The sequence below is a fragment of the Sebastes fasciatus genome, chromosome 12 (genome assembly GCF_043250625.1).
Source record: "Sebastes fasciatus isolate fSebFas1 chromosome 12, fSebFas1.pri, whole genome shotgun sequence".
Classification (NCBI taxonomy): domain Eukaryota; kingdom Metazoa; phylum Chordata; class Actinopteri; order Perciformes; family Sebastidae; genus Sebastes; species Sebastes fasciatus.
Window position 1 is genome coordinate 22,586,037 of NC_133806.1, and position 17,068 is coordinate 22,603,104.

Below are 17,068 nucleotides of genomic sequence, written 5' to 3' on the forward strand. Positions count from 1 at the left end.
TTGTTTTGCATAAAAAGTAATATATTTATCATTAATAGCTTTTGTTTGAAGGAGTTTTAAGGTTTTACACTAAGAGCATTTACTGTTAATCACATTATTTTGCCATTACACTGCGTAAGCTAGTGATTGTATCCTCTGTTTATTGTCCTGTGGCTGAATCAGGAAAGCAGTGACATTCAGATTTGTCTTCATCCTATAAAACATTTAAATTAAAAAAAGTGGGGAGATTTGAAAAACACATTTTTACAAAGACACCTTCAGTAAATATTTTCTTCAATTTCGTATCCAAACAAGCTTAGTCTGAAACAGGTTGTCATAATGAAAGCCTAATGCATATTCAGCCAAATAGACATTAGAATGATCAGTTAGCTACAGAAAGATGGTTGTTAGGGGCCGTTCACATGTTGCGTCTAAAAACACGTGGGAAATGCCACGCGTGCCGTTTTCATCCTTTTACCCAAGGTGCTTGGGATGTTGCGCTCCTGCCGCTTCTGTTGCGCCTGCCGTTACTAAGCAACCAAAACCTGCATGCTGCGATGACTACGATGATGAAGTTGCTGTAATATAGCAGGAAGCCTCAGCGACTAAACTAAACAAAGTCAAAACAAAGAAATTGATTTCCAGCACCGTAAATCCCTTACAGTAACATTACTGCTCGATTTCTCTGTCAGTGTAGCTCACCTTTGAACCGGATGTTGTGACGTGTCTCTTACGATAAGGGGTGAAGCAGGTAAAATAGTCCGTGGGACAGATGTAAAGCTCTGGGTAACCCTGCACTAAAATAATTAACTTCTCCTCCATATATTTACCGCAGACTGACTATTACGGAAGAAAGAAAAAGATATCTGCCAGCAGTGATTGGTTGTTCCTCGTCACATGACGTGGTGCGCTGCACCATTCCAAAAGTTGAACTATTTTTTTATCTCGGGTTGCAGCCGTCACGCCCTGAAAAATAGCCGCTTGGGAACGCTTGCACGCTGCGATGGCATCACTCTCGCTTTTGAGCACACCTTCCGCGTGTCTACATTGACAACAATGGATTTGAGGGCACAAAATACGCTGCATGTGAACGGCCCACAGAACACAGTGTTGGTCATTGCTTTGTAGCTGTATGATGTCGGAGGTCTGAACTGTATTTGATAACTCACTTCACACTTTATGGCACATTAGCAGGTTACTGTTTAACCTGGCGGCTAACACACAGTGGGATTGATGAGGCACCTTTACTGACTCGCCTTCTCCTTCATCTTTCATGTTTTCCTGCCTGTTATCTCCCTAACTATCAGCTTTTTCCTGTTTTACACATTCCTGCGTCATTTCCTCCTCTCTCTCCTTTTTACATAAAGATGTTCTTTTGACAGTTTCCTGTCAATCATTGTTGTGCGTTTTTTCCCTCTTCCCCCCTTTCTCCAAGCTCCATCGCCTAGAGGCCCCTCGTACCGTACATTAACAGCTTTCATTTAGTTTAGTTTGTCTGCAGTCAGATCCCATAGGCCCGGAGTTAGCTGCTGTTTTATTTATACTGTTTGTATTTTGACAGTTGTTTTAGTAAACTTTGCCAGTACACTTATTCGCAGAGGAGAAGCTGCATTCCCCGTCAGAGTAACAAAGTGTGTCCTCTCCACATTCCACTCAGTCTGGGCTGTCAGTCAGCGATGGAGATGTATCTCTTCCTGTTAGAAAAAAAACACACAGGAAAATAAATATGAAAAAATGAATAAAACATTACACAAATAAACATACGTTATAGTCCCCCCCCTCCAGATGATCAAATGTAAGTAAGTAAAAGTATAATGATGGATTGTAATAGCCATTGTGGAATTAAAATGAGGACAACCCGGAGATTGCATTGTTGTATAAGTAGGAGAAGTTTGTGGAAGTGGAAAATATGTGAAGAGGAAGATTGGTCTCTCTCTCTCTCACTTAGTCACACTCACACACACACTCATGGACACACCAGCTCACATCTTAATTACTGAGGCTTGATGGGTACTTAACCTTGCCCCTTGCTGCTTATGCTAATGCAGAGAGGTCAGGAGTGTGCTGATTGGCTGGCTCGCTGTCAACTCAGCCAGAAAACTGTCGGAGTGCAGATGAGAGGACGAGGGAGGAAAGGAGACTGAGGAGCAAGGACAGGGGAAACATGGGAAAGGGAAAAGAGAGAAAGGGGTAGGGAAAGTTGGGATGTGATCAAAACAAATCTGTTATACGAGATTACGTTTTAAGGCTCAGAGTTTGCAGAAGAAGCCCCTCCCCCCTCCTCCAAAAAAATTATAAAACATAAATTTTTTAAAAAGATTTTCCTAAAAAGATGGGTCATAGAAATAGGTCGTTGTGTTAAACAGCACACAGAGGTTAACACAATGTACATCTCAGTTGCACAACCTTTCCTCATTACTCTCACCAGTATGACCTCATCCTATAAGCAACATGTTTGTTAGGGAGCATATGGCTGGCTCTGTGTGTGTGTGTGTAATGAGCTCATCCTCTTCCCCCCCTATGTAGTTATCTGTATGGGACCGAGGGTGTTTAGCAGCAGGGAGAGTCATTGAGAGGACACACACTCACACGCGCACACAGAAACTCACACAGTTGACAGCTGCTTGCATGTTTTGGATGTTTCTCCACCTGACAAAAATGTGCGCTTCATTAAATCAGGTTCCAGGTCTTTGTGCCTCAAATGTTTGTCCTGATTTTTAGACAACTTAAAAAGACATTAGGTTTTAGAGATTAAGTGTTTCTATTCTGTTAGTGGGTATCATTAAGGCTGTCCTCGACCAAAGGGCTTTTCAGACAGGGGAGCGATACTCCGCCTGCATACTCACTAAACTATAAGTAACGTTACCGTAATCTATTAGTTGGTTTAATCGACAGATCTGTAAAACTGAGTTTCTCCACAAAGAATCACACAAAAGCACCACTTTAAATCAGTTTTTTACCAGAGATGTGCTCTTTCAGCATGAAAAAAAGCATAAAAACAACGAAAGAAATCTTAGTTGACTCAGACCAAAATGACCGATTGTCTAGTTCACACTTTATGACTTTCAACCAGCCACATGGGGTCACACACACTACAGATCACATTGCTGATGTTGTCATTGGCACATGTTTTCACATGTCTTCACACTTCTTTTTTTACTATTTCCTCTTTAGGTCCAACAGTAACTTTGCTCTGTGTTGCAAATGAACCTTATAGAGTAAGTTCCTGTTGTTACAGGCGACCCCTCCTCTCGCAGGTTTCCCCTCAAATCGTGTCTTGCGCTCTCATTGGCAGTAGCTTGTGGCCGGAGTCCCCGACAGGTCCAGATATTTAGCAAGCTAGATATCTGGAATGTGTCTGCGAGGCTCTCGGCTCACATCTTTTAACAGTTCACAAATGACGCTTGAAGACTGATGTGTGAGCGGCGAGCCAACGGCAATTTGCCTCTGATCTGGGGCTTTTGTCTGGGAGCTCCAAAAACTGTTGGAGAGCTCAAAATCAGGGCTAAAGTCATGTAGTATGAAATAGCTATTAGAATAGGGGGCAGCCCTAGATGGTAGTAATGATGGCTACAGAAATATAAAAAAATTAACGGCCGTGTGTTCAGAACAACGTAGTTACCGTTACTGGAAACACCATGCACCATGAAGACGGTGACAAAATTCATATAACACTTACTATATTAAAAGAATTAATGACAAAAGTTTAAGACAAAGGATAAAGCTGGTTATATTTTATAACGTTGACACTTTTGGGAAGTGAAACATGTGTGGCAGTTGTGAGAACATCAGCATTGCGCCTCATTTATATGATGATGTCACCACATTTCGGTTGCAGTCGTGAATGGCGCTCTGCTAGATAATCCGCCAAGGGAGGGCCTTTCTTTCACTTCAAGTTTTGTTGCGCGAAAGTTGAAGAGGCCGTTATATAGGTCATGCACTGTGGCACATCTTAATGCCTAGAGTTATTTCAATGTCATATTTACAGCAAGGGGCTCCTCTAAGTCAACCTGATCAATTCAGTTGGACATTTAGTCCGGTCTAATTTGACTGATTCACTGTGTCCACTCAGCTGTTAAAAACCAGTATGTACAGCACTTCCTCCCTGCCGCATACATACCACAGAGGTCATACATGTATGCATGGACTAGTGTATGCTTTTCCCATTGCCTCCGTGACCATCGGTATGTGTATGCACAGTATGTTCAGAGCGTGTGGGTGTTTCGGACCCTGTGTGTGGGTGCGTGTGTGGTCTCGAGGCTATGGAGAGCGGTAACACAGAGTTGACAGGGCGCCGTAGAGATTTAGGGCGAGGTGCCAAGGAAGCCAAGGAAACACGTGTGTGTGCACACTCACGCATGCACGCAGACACACACACACACACACACACACACACACACGTACACACCTCGTCCTCTGATCTCAGGGGGCATCTGCTGCTCTGGTCCGGGTCACTGGCAGCGAGCGCTCGATCGGGCTCAAAAGTATCACCACGGCAACCGCATCGCATAATCCCATTCCATCTCATCCCATCCGCGAACTGTGCGCGACGTGATTGGCCCGTTCCCCCTGGGGCGCTGAGGCGACGGCTCAGGCGCTGTCTGCTTACTCGCTGTGTCAGCTATGGCTCGGAGTCTGTGGGCGGGGGAGCGAGGAGCGCATTAAAGGAACGTTTGGCGCATTTTGGCAAGAGACGGTGTGAATTATGCAGACGCACCCCTACTGTGAGTGTGTGTGTCTGCGTGTGCGGCGCTGCCAGTGTGAGTCCTTCATGAGGAACAGTGTGAGGAGAATAATCTACTCTAAGCAGACAATATCCCCTTATTTATGTCTTCCTCTTGTCTCACTTCACCCAGTCTTGAACGTTTACGTCTATCCACCTTTTTACTAGTATCATCATCTACTTTCACATCCCTCCCTGCTTCTGTCTGTTTTCAAGGTATGTTTACTGCACACACCAGGAAAAAAATGAAGTGGATATTAATCATTACCTCCTCTAATAAAGGTCAAAGATCGGTGGATAAAACCGGTCAATTTACATGCACAATAAAAATGTGCATTTCCGAAAGATCAATAGAAGTGCTGTTTCTCTGAATGTGCTATTAAACCAGTTTTGTCTGTGGTGAGGCATCATCCAACAGGCTTTCTTCTCTCTTCATGTTTCATCTTTTTTTGGCATCTGAAGTGATTTGTTGTTACCTGCTCAACACTTACAAGAGTTAGATTGAGAAGCAAAGAAGAGTCACTAAAATAACCCTGAATAATACAAACAGCTCTGAATAATCAACATAATCATAAAAAAAACACTTCATTACTGCCTTCATCTCTCTTCTCTTCGTTCCTCCACTCATCTCTCAACAACTTTCATCTATCCCTCCCTTCCTCATTCACATGACAATGTAAGCTGGCTTTGAATTGAGTTGTCTACCTTCACTTTTCTCTCTCTCTCTCTCTCTCTCTCTCTCTCTCTCTCTCTCTCTCTCTCTCTCGCACACCCTCCACCTCCATCGCTATCTCTCTCTTTGTTTTGCTGAAGAATACAAACACAGTCTGAATTAAAACACAACTGACAGTTTGCATCCAGTTTCGTTGCTCCTCCTCCCACGATTCCTCCCTCCCTTCCATCCCTCCCTTTCTCTCCTGCTCCAGCTGTCAGGAGGCTTCATTATTAAAGATTCATGGCGGAGTCTGGGCAGCTCTTCCAAAAGCTTTTGTCAGACAGACCGAGTGTTTCAAATCTCACTGCCACTAACTGCAGGTGACATAAAGACTCACATAGATCCACATGCACACACAGTCAAACACACACTCTCTCATTGTGGTTTGCTTCACTGTTTTACTATCTGTCCAACCCTTTTTTTTAATTCAAATCATCTTCAACATTGGATTCTTAGTGCTGCTTTTCATTTTCTGATAAGTCATTGTGAAATACCTTATCATGCCAATGACCACTTCACGCCGTGCCTAACTGTTAATGAAGGTTGTAAATATTTGACACTCACTGTGGTGTTATAAATCCCCAGTTTTGGCTTGGAAGTCATTGTGACCTATTTTGTCAGAAAAACAATGTTATTAATTTAATCTGCTGCCTTCTATCATGTTTTACTGCTTGTTTTATCAGACAAAGGCTGTACTGTTTCACCGTCATACAGTTGTCTGTCTGCCACCTTTTCTTTCACTCTCTCTCGCCCTTCCACATGCACACATATAATGCACCCATATGATTGAACAGTATGCATTAATTACACCATGTACAGTATAGCAGATGTTTTTACTTAGATTAATTTACATACAACTTTGTCCGGCTACAAGGGGATTACAGAGCAGGAGGGTGTGCTGTGCTGACATGGGCCGCTATGCTCAGCCATAAAGTGGCAGAGATCACTCCTCTATTGACTTGTACTGCTGTCCTCATTAATGGAAAACTGATTAATCGGTGGGCCAAGTAGTCGGGCCAATTAATGTCATATTGAGAAGATCGGCCGATGTCTGCGCTCACAAGGCCAATTATTTATTTGTTATAGTATTTCACTGAGCCAACACCAGGGAAGGCCATTACACTAGCATTGTTTATTTCTTTCTTATTTATGTAAGTTTACACACATTCGTTGTCTCTCAGAAACAAGGAGATGCTGCTCTCAGCTGATAAATGCTGCTGTTATGTGCACTAAAACTGTTTTTATTTTTCATTCATACTTTTTTTTTAGTTTTTTTTTTTTACAAAGTTTGTTTTCTCGATTACCTGTGGACATTTATTTAGTTAATAGTAGTTTTTTTCTTCATTTAAAATAAATGCACTGCAGACAGAGTGCAGATCTACTTAAGCAAACAGAGACAATGCAGACAATAACAGAGTTGAATAGATGTTCATTTAAGTTCAGCAATGCTAATTAAGTTTGTTAACATTAAACAAACTAAATTAAAAGGGGCATTGTTGGTCATTACTATGGCATTTTTTTTTAATATTAAATAGTTTATTAGCCACACGACCAAGGTCGGTGGAATTTGCTGTCGGTACAGTTATTCTCTGCAGCACAAATATATAAATGGATAACATCAGACAGTCTTGGTAATGCATGTCAGTGGTATGTGAGGAGGGAGGAGTTCAGAGTCCTGATGGCTAAGGGAAAAAGCTGTCAAGTGTTAGTCCTAGTTGACAGTGACCTGTAGCGCCTCCCTGAGGGAGGTACTTTACTGGAGTTGGAATTGCGGAGATGTGGTTTCTCCCATAATGTCCAATCTCCCACAACGTTATACTATGCCTATTAAAAAAAAACAGGTTGCTAATCATAGCAGCCCATCTGTTAAAGTTCTCCTTGGCTTTCAGTCCTTCAAACTTACAACACACTACAAAGTAGAATAGATTATTTATATTCTAGAGTTTGTACTGATGGATAATTACATCGTTTGTTGATCAAAGCTATTATTTATGAGACATTGCGATGTGAAAGACAACCATTTATAGAAATTCAACAGTGGATCAGCACGCAAGTAATCTCACTTGTACACCATAACAGGTTTTCATCTTAAAACAAAATGTAGAAAAAATCCTGCCATACCTCTCCTGTTTGATATATACAGTAAGACATAACAAACTAAATAAGCATCATGGGAATTACCTTGAGTAAATTCTTCTCATCGCTTACATACCACCAGGGAAAACAAAAAAAAGGTTCTCTCTGTAGGGAACTTTCCCATGCAGGTAACATGGTGTCCCTTTTTAACACAGACCATTACAGACATAGAGGTAGCCTATCTGCTACGTGATGTGCGGCCAAATGGCCTTTTGAAACTGTGAACAGTACACTTCAGAGTGATGTTTTCTGTCTCATTTCCTCTTAATACAGATAATCGCAAATTTGCTTATTAGGTGTTTTTATATATCATTTGCCATTGATTCATTTGTGTATGTGTGTGCACGCCTTTCAGCCCAATCAAGCCATTATATCTTCATTAATTGCGAAGGAAAATACATTTTAATGTACCTTTTGAGTGTTTATTTCAGAAGAGCAAGTTTCATTTTGAAAGCTTCTAGCTTTACTGTCATTAAATATTGCATTTAGAATATGTCAGCTTTAGAGATGTTATAGTGAAGTTTTCTTATTTTACATGTACACACATGGTCGCATGTGGTATCCTGTTATGACAGCCTTTGAGACAGCAGTGTGCTAGTGTGGTGCCAGCTGTCTTTTTGTAGAATTGTTTTTTTTTTTATTTGGTTAAATCAAAAAACATTTGGCTTGAATTGTGCAAACTGTTGGTGCAAAAATACCATATTACCTACTAATGTTATTCTCCTCTTTTATCTTTTTCTTTGCATGTGTTTGTACAGAAAAGCCCAGGAACAGCAGAAAAAGGTGGTAGTAGCAGGTTGTGTTCCCCAGGCGCAGCCACGGATGGACTACCTCAAAGGGCTCAGCATCATCGGGGTATGTATATGTGTGTGTGCACTTATATGAAAGGAGAAATCTGGGTAATGTAGGGATGTGTTCATGCAGCATATACGTACCGCATGTCTGTGAGTGTCCCTTCGTTTGTCTTTATTTGTGTCTAATGGATAATCTTTTAGGAGTACACACACGTATACACACACACACACGGATACAGAAGACATTTTGACCTGTCATTCACCTGGCTGCCAACCTGCTGTGTCTGTTCTATTCTGGCCTCCCTGCCGCTCGGTTGATCAATAGACCGCCCAAAGAGACACAAACAAGACTACTAAGATGAACATGGTGGGAAGTAGAAATGAAGGAAGAATTTATGATGGAAAAGAGAGAGAGAAGTATGAGACAGAGGGAGGTGTGGCGGGTGCATAATACAAAGCAGAATGGAAGAAAGGCAGCATATTGTATTTGAAAGATGAGGGACAGAGGTAAGAAAATGAGCGAAACAACAACATGACCGTGACAGCATGGACACCCGTTGAAGGATCTACATAAAACCTCATAATCATTCTAGGTGATTTGATACAAGTTTAGAGTTTATACCAAAATTAATTAACTACAATGTTTTTAATTGTTACTTGTTTATATTTTATGCTGCCACAGTTTGTTATATGTTCTCAGTTTGAGATAATGCTATCCCCTACATGATATTTGGGTTAGTGTCTAGCTTCTACACTAAAGAAGGTTGAAGGATCCCATTTTCTTCTTGCCCAATTTTTGTTTTTTTCTCAGTTCATGGCTGTCTTGTCCTCCACGTGCGAATTTTTCACCAGTGTAGAAAGATCCACCCGATTTGACTGTTATCAGGCCATTAAATGTGTGTTATCGCTCGCAATAAGCATGATAGATGTGGGTCAGTAGGGGCCTACTGCACCTACTACATTGTAAAAGTGAAAGCGAAACTTAAAAGCAACACCTTCTAACATGTTGTAAAACTGAATTAAACTTTACGTTTTGAACACAAACAAAACAGCTTCTATAGGTTTAGACAACAAAACTACAACTTCCTTAGGTCTAGGCAACACAAATACTTAGTTTAGGGGAGAAACGTAGTGTTTTGGCTTAAAATAAGTTTCGAAAGTGAAACTTAAACTTAAAGGGACTGTTTGTAACTTTTTACACGTATAAATTGCGCGCTCGCATATGTGCACTCGTGTGTGGCTACGCTGTTAAGACTCAGACTCCAACACAAACTACACGGAAGCACCAAAACCTCAAAGTTCTATCTAGTGAAGCCCGTCTTGCAAAACAGTGTTGGCCGCGGTCTTAGCACGCAGGGGAGACCGTGGCTTTGGTCTCCAGGTCCGGAGTCTCTGCTGTACTCTGCCTGCTTGCCTGCCTTCACTCAGCTCGCTCCACCTCACGTGCATGCGCGCTCACTCCACACTGCAGAAGACTTCGTAGCTCTGAGAATATCTAGTGAATGTACAGTGGACGCTTGTGCAGAAATAAATGCTGCAGCTCCTCCAGAAACAACAGAGGTTTCCCGTGTCTTGTGAAGTGACGGTGCTCCGCAGCGAGAAACGTTATCGTCTCCGACCGGGTGCCGGTGTCTCCCTCCGGCTGGGGCCGTAGACGATAAACCAACACTAGGATCAGCATTGATTCATGGAAAGACCTTCGTCTGGTCAGCTAATATTACTGCCAAGCAGCTGAAATATAGAGTGATATTGTGGTTTTAGCTGACGTGTGTCGCCTCACTGTTTTGAGGGAAGCTCGTTCACGTCTATGTAGAGCGAGCAAGCGCGAGCCTGACGCTGACTTTCGTTGACTTAACAGCCACAGGTGTCGCTGATAACAAGCATTTCTGATTCTTACAAACAGTCCCTTTAATGCTTGTGAACACAAAGACACACACATTGTTGGTTTCACACGGGATGCGAACCCTGGCCTCTGGGTGAAAGCCCTGTGTTTTGTGTCCCATCGCCCCTGACCTCCTCCCCTTACGGAGTTTCGGCCCTCAGCATAAACTGGCTTTTCTATTCCTCCTTCTTTGAACGTGGCATTGGGTAGTCTGCCCTTCTAGTTAAAATTCAGTTATCATCAGAGGAGTCATAGAAATATGCAGATATAACGACAGGAAGGGGGGAAAAAAACATCCTTAATTAGATCTATTAGGGCCATTTGCCCTGCAGTGTTGTAACAAGTGATTTTGTCTTTTGGTTGTTTTGTATTGCTGTCCCTAAGCTATTACATTTCCACTCATAACCCTGTGGTGCAGGTATCAATGGCTTGAACGGCAAACTGTGATATGGAATAGTTATTTAATTTTCTGACTGTTTCACCTTAGTAATCACAGGAGGAAACTAAAAAGATGCATCAAGGTTAGCGCTATTTAACAGCTAAAATGAGTATTCCTCATTAAATCATTGATTATGTTTGTAATTAGAGAGTGTGTTTTTCTATCTGCTGCCACTTTCCAGGATCCTCTGGAGTCTTAAATCTACTGCTTGCATATTTAAACTGAAAGCTTTAAGGCTGAATGTAAAGTTTTTATTGTCAGTTCAATCTTGGAAGTAATTGTGTAAACAAAATAACAGAATACTCCAACATAAATAAACAATGTGAAGTTGTTAAAATATGCCTTGTAGTTCAATATGTAATGCATTCTTTTGTTTACTCCGTGCTCACAGAGAACCAAGCTTTACCTTGTAAATCACCACAGAATCTTTCACATAATTCAGAATTTATGTGTTTGCGTAAAAAAACAAACTGCCTCGTTGAAAATGGTGATAAATCAAACGGTCCAATATCCAATGTTGATTACTGCCACTGTCTTAAAAGTAATGGGTTTGGGGGTTGGGGGGGTGTCTCAAATAATACGTTAAATTTCCTTTACTATAATCCATTTAAGTAAACATGCCACCATGTAACATAATTACATTCGAATCAAGTGGCATGTATGTGTAATATAATTACATTCAGATAAACAGGCTTGTATATGTAATAGCCTTCAGGGCGAGGCAGAAACATCTGGGAAGTTTACCACCGTCGGTCCTTTCATTGTCATGAGTAGATTGGATTATGCATTGATACACGCACACACACACACACTCTGATGGACGCATGCATGAACAGGCACACATGGTAACAAACCCAGACGGAGGTATATGAGTATGCACACGCTCCCCTTGTGTATCCTTGGTAGTTACAATCAAAGGCACAATGACGGTGACAGTTGGTGGGTTATGCAAATGAGATGCAAATCACCAGTCGTGGATTTGTATATAGTGATTGCACTAACGGCTAGATAAGGGGTGTAGTTAAAAAATAAAAGTGCTTCCTGTTGAATTCATTCAGTTTAAATTGACCTGCGTGTCAGCTTCTATGTGTGTTTCTGTTTTGTTTTGCTGTCTGAAGTTGCAGTGAAATGAATGACAGTGTATTGTGTGGAAGGTACACAGTCAGTCACGCAAGGCTACAGCGTTTGGTGTCTCTGAACTGGACATGTCACATCCTGTATCTGAGACACATCCACACACACACACACACACACATGCATACACATGCATACACATGTACACGGTGCTGGCTAGGTAATCAGAGGATTACAGTGGGTAAGCAATGTTGTAAACATGAGATGCACGCACATCAATCTTCTCAGCATGCATGTATACCTTGGGTGTGTGGTCTACATTAGTGAATATTGTGAGCCCAGTCCTTTTTAATTTTTTAGCCCAATTGCTCACAAATTATATGAACTTCACATTGTTTATTGTGAGCGTATAATGTTACACAAATTGACACAGAAAAACAACCCGGGTTGCAATGATTTCTTGGGTTTCTTAGAATTTAAAGGTGCTAAATTCCAAATTCAGAGTATACCCATGATTGAGGGATTGCCTCAACACGGCTCTCAACATGGCGATGGGTGAGCAGGCGGCTAGCAGCTAACAGCACAAACAGTGAAAACAAAAGTTATCAGCGTTATCAGCGGTAACCGCTGTGTGAGCGCAGCGAAGAGTGGCAGCCGGGAGCTAGCAAGAGGGGCACGCACACTTGGACTCACATGCATTAACATGCACGAGCGGCCGGACCGGCTACGTAAACAAAGCACATAGAAGCTCGGATTAGTCTGACTTCATTCTCTGCTCAGGTAGACATTACTCCACTACATCTTTACATAGTTAATAGTTGTTTGCTGCTATATTAATGTTCCGAATGTCAAATTTAGCACCTTTAAACACTGAAGATGTTTTGCCTTCACTTTTATATTGTTTTCTTTCTAGTCCTTTATCCATAAGCCAGACATGTCTCTCACCCATAGTATTTACTTAGGACAGCCAGCTGTTGAAACACTTTACTACAGGTGCTCTCTCTTAGGCCAAGATAACCTTTGTAAATGTGTGTGTATATGTAAGCTTGGTGTAAAGTAGACTTCTGTCTGCTCTACACATACAGGACCTGGGGGGGGGTGTCTCAAATAATACGCTAAATTTCCTTTATGTTCCTTTATTTTAACTTCTTACCAAAAAAAAACAATCAAAGAATAATCTTGCCATTTTTGACAAATGACTTTCTATGGAAGTATAAAATATAGGTGATTTTTATTTAATTTTTTTAAACAATGTTTTTTCATTGAAACCATATTCTAGGTGTATAAAAGTAGGATTCAATAAGAACCCTAATTGAAAAGTGAGATCTGAATTAATCGCTGAAATGTGAACAATACCCAACCCTTACTGTGAGCAGGGACACCCGCTGCTGCTCTGAATGAACCCAGATTGCCTGGCCATTAGAAGAGAATAGGTTTTATCTCAGTGTGTAACATGCACATAACTGCTGCCTACAAGGCACAGTGTGCATCTGTGTGAGTGTGTTTGAAAGAAGGGTTACTCTGGGTAATGGGCCTGGAGGCATTGAGAGCGGGTGCTAAGGGGCTAGAGCATAGACCTCTACGAAGAGGGAAAGTGAGCGAATTAGAGGTGGAAGGGACGAAATAATGGCAGATAAAATTATATTTTTTCCTTTCCTACTACTATATCCCTCTCTCCATCCCCCTCTCTTTCACTCTCCTCCATTTCCACTCCAGATTATTAGTAGAAGGATGGTAGATTTGTAGAATATAATACCACCTAATAGTCTTTTTCCATTTCTACATGCGTTGGTGGTTTTTCAGACTCCCCCTCGGCAGAGCTGCAGGATTTTCTCCACAGAAGGCAATAAGGAGAATAACTCTCTTCCCTGTTCATAACATGATTCCGTTTTAGTCATTCCCTCATAATCTAAGGATGTGCTATTAGTTTACTACCACCCTCTCTACAGTACCTCTGTTTCTGCCTCTTGGTTCTCATCCTACCGCCAGACTGTCTCTGTCAATACATAACCTAAGTGGTGTTGCAGCTACATAGACACCCAGTGGCATTCAGGAAATCTATATCACTTAATCCTGGCTGGAGAAAACTTGGTGTGATTGTATCTGTTTGTACTTATCTGTCTGTGTGCATAGTGCTTATTGTGTTTGTGCATATTTACATGTCCACCCTGTTTAAAACGTGGATCGGTATATGTGTGTTTGTCAATATCAGGCTTTTGTTTGTCTGTGTGGACTTGGGGTTTGTCAGCATCAATAAACTTTTCCCATGTGTGTCTCTCTGTGTGTTTCAGGTCCAACAGATTGATCGAGTGGTGGAAGTAGTGGACGAGGCCGTTAAAGGTAATTTAACACACACACACACACACACACACACACACACACACACACACACAAGCTCTCATTGTATGAGTGAATAAGCAGAAATGCATTGATCGGCTAATGAATGAATGAACGAACGAGGGCGCTTTCATTGTCGGAATAGGAAATGTATGAATGATTTTCAGTAAAGTAGCCTGTCCACTTATTGACAGAATACAAGGACGAAGAATGAATTCATCACTTTCCTGTAGAAGAGCACATAATCAAATAATAATGGCTTTGCGACTTTCTGTCTGCTTTTCCCACAATTAACATTTTAAAATATCTGATTCGGAGCAATTGTCAATAATAAACCACCAGCTAGATTGTTATTATAAGATTCAGTATTGTTCAAAGTGCAAAGATCTACAAGAGTATGTTTGTTTAGAGTGTGTGTTCTGACTTAAGAGTTGCAAAAATGATCAACTATTAAATTAATTGCTAACTATTTTGATAATCATTTATTCGGTTTGAGTCGTTTTTGAAGAAGATTTCAGCTTCTTATATGTGAAAATGTTCTGGTTTCTTTACTCCTCTATGACAGTAAACTGAATATCTTTGAGTTGTGGATAAAACAAGACATTTGAGGACATCATCTCGGGCTTTGGGAAACATTTTTCACTATTTCCTGACATTTTATAGCCCAAACAACTGATCGATAACAATGAAAAAATTGGTTAGTTGCATCCCTATTTGACTTAATTTACTGCTTTTTCCATGGTTTAATGTCTGGTAAATTTCATGAAACAAAATGCATTCAAACCTTATTTTTGACTACACTGCTCGGTGACGGTTTAGATTGACGTCGCGTATTTAAAAGAGAAGTAATCAGTGTTGCCTTCAGATCCGTCTTGATGTCTGGGTAGCTTGTTAAGTGGTCGTCTCTGTCTGAGAAGCTCACTGACGGCAAGACAGACTCACATGGCAGTGATTAGGTCATCCATTTAAACTGTTAGTGAACCACCGCACTTAACTGTTTAATGAAGGTCAGGCAGAGTTTACAGTGCGAGAGTGTCCAGTCAAGCTGTCATACACCCCCAGCTGTTCTCTAATAAAGAACAGATTGAGTTTACACTGTGTGTGTGTGTGTGTGTGTGCGTGTGTGTGTCTGTGTATGAGTTACTAGTTTGCACTGCAGGCTTCACTCTAATGAAGGACAGCTGAACTGAGGCTTAATTTTACAATGTGTCATCAACCCTGAATCGTCTGGCTACGCACACACTCCCATTCACACATGAATACTGTGACTTTCATTCCCGCTGTGTTCTCTACTATTTGCTCATTCGTTCCTTTTTCTTCCCCTTTCCGTCTTCCTCCTGTTGCTCAGCATCTTTAGATCTTTCCCTCCTTTCTTCTTCCTCCTCCCTCTGCCTTCTCGCTGCCCTCTTCCATCCCTTCTGCCCTCCTTCCCTCCTTCCCTTTTTCCTCCCTCCTTCGCCCCCTCCATAGAAACTAATTTCCCCAGTATCATTACAGTTCTTTATGACCTCGTATAAACTGAGAGCTGTTATTTCAGCTCGGAGGCCTGGGCATAAACCTTTAAGCTAGGGGATTTGCCTTTCGTAATGGCTACTAAAATACTTACTTCAATGAACTGCTAATAGACGCAGCTCTTTGCTGCACCCAAAATTGCTTGCAGGTCTGTTTTCCACATGACAAGAGTGCTGGCATGCTTTTATGAGCCTGTTTCTTGAGGTGTGAGACTATGTATTCAGTTTGGATCCTGGCTCAGAAAGAAACGTAACCACTGTCACTCCATAAAGATACTTCTCTTACTGTAAAACTGCTTTTAATCATAGTGCATCTACCTAACATAAAGCTCAAGTTACTGCCTGTTGTAAATGGCCGGGGCCTTTTTTATCCTTTAGTTATCTCAGGTTGGGTTGCTGAGCATGCACACAGTACTTAACGTTTATACCGTCATACACATTACATCTAGTACTGCCCAGTCTCGTGGTGCTTTGCTGCTGTGCAGCGTCAGTGATTTGGTGGGTAATGTTGTTACTGTGGTCATAAGCTTGCTTATCCAAATCAATCGTTTTGCTTTTTAGATCTACCAGATGTTGATTTTCTTGCTAACAACAAACACGGCTTTGGCTTTATCTTGTATTTGAAGCAGATCTATAAAAAAATGATTAATGACACCCATGGATGCACATCTTTGCAAGGGCACCTAGCCAGATTTCACGTCTCTCAGTGATGCTCAACAAACAAAAACACAACAACATTTGGTTATTTGAAGAGTAAAAAAACAGAGAAAGGTGTTTACATTTTTCAGTCAAGAAAAAAAATGTATACAGAAGCCCGCACAAAGGCTAGAAAATATGTTTTATTCATGTTTTCACTCCTAAAGGAACGCAGACATCCACTGAAGTCTGATCTTTGCACCATTAATAAATAACTGCTGGAGCTCTTTCTTTATAGGGGCCGTTTTGATGTCTTTGTTTCTTTATTGGCCTCCTAATATTGATCTCCTCTCACTGAGATTATAGCCTCAGATGATACCATTTCAACTGATATTCTTTTATCTTTTAGATTTAGTGTGTGCGTGTGACATAGAAACAGGGGCCAGAAAAGGTTAGACGGGCTAATGTATCTACTTAGCTACAGATCAGAGGCTATATGGCATCCATATAACCTCACAATCCTTATTTCACCAGGATAAACAAAAAATGTTTGCGTGTATCAATGCTGAACAAATGAAGCACGAGTATAAACACACAGCTGAATAGAAAACAGACGGTTAGACAGGAGGAAGAGGAAATGAAGAGCAGGTACAAAGACAAGTTGATGCATTCACATATATTTTAAGTCATCTGAGGGTATTTTGAACATTGACCTCCCATCTGGAAGTGACAAAAGCTTGTCGTTGTGAAACATCAAACCCGTATGTATGGCTTTTTAAAGGAAATGCTCTTTTGAAATGTTTGCTTTAAAGCACAGCGTAGAATATATCTGATGTGCATCT

The 17,068-nt window shown here is 41.2% G+C and overlaps 1 protein-coding gene across 1 annotated transcript in view; it reads left to right on the forward strand.

Annotated features, from left to right (window-relative positions):
• Window positions 1-17,068, forward strand: part of cdkal1 (CDK5 regulatory subunit associated protein 1-like 1) — a 270,114-nt gene that overhangs the window by 77,717 nt on the left and 175,329 nt on the right. Inside the window, exons 5-6 of the mRNA XM_074654216.1 lie at window positions 8,312-8,408; window positions 14,034-14,082. Coding sequence (XP_074510317.1) covers window positions 8,312-8,408; window positions 14,034-14,082 — 146 coding nt within the window. The remainder of the gene's footprint in view (window positions 1-8,311; window positions 8,409-14,033; window positions 14,083-17,068) is intronic.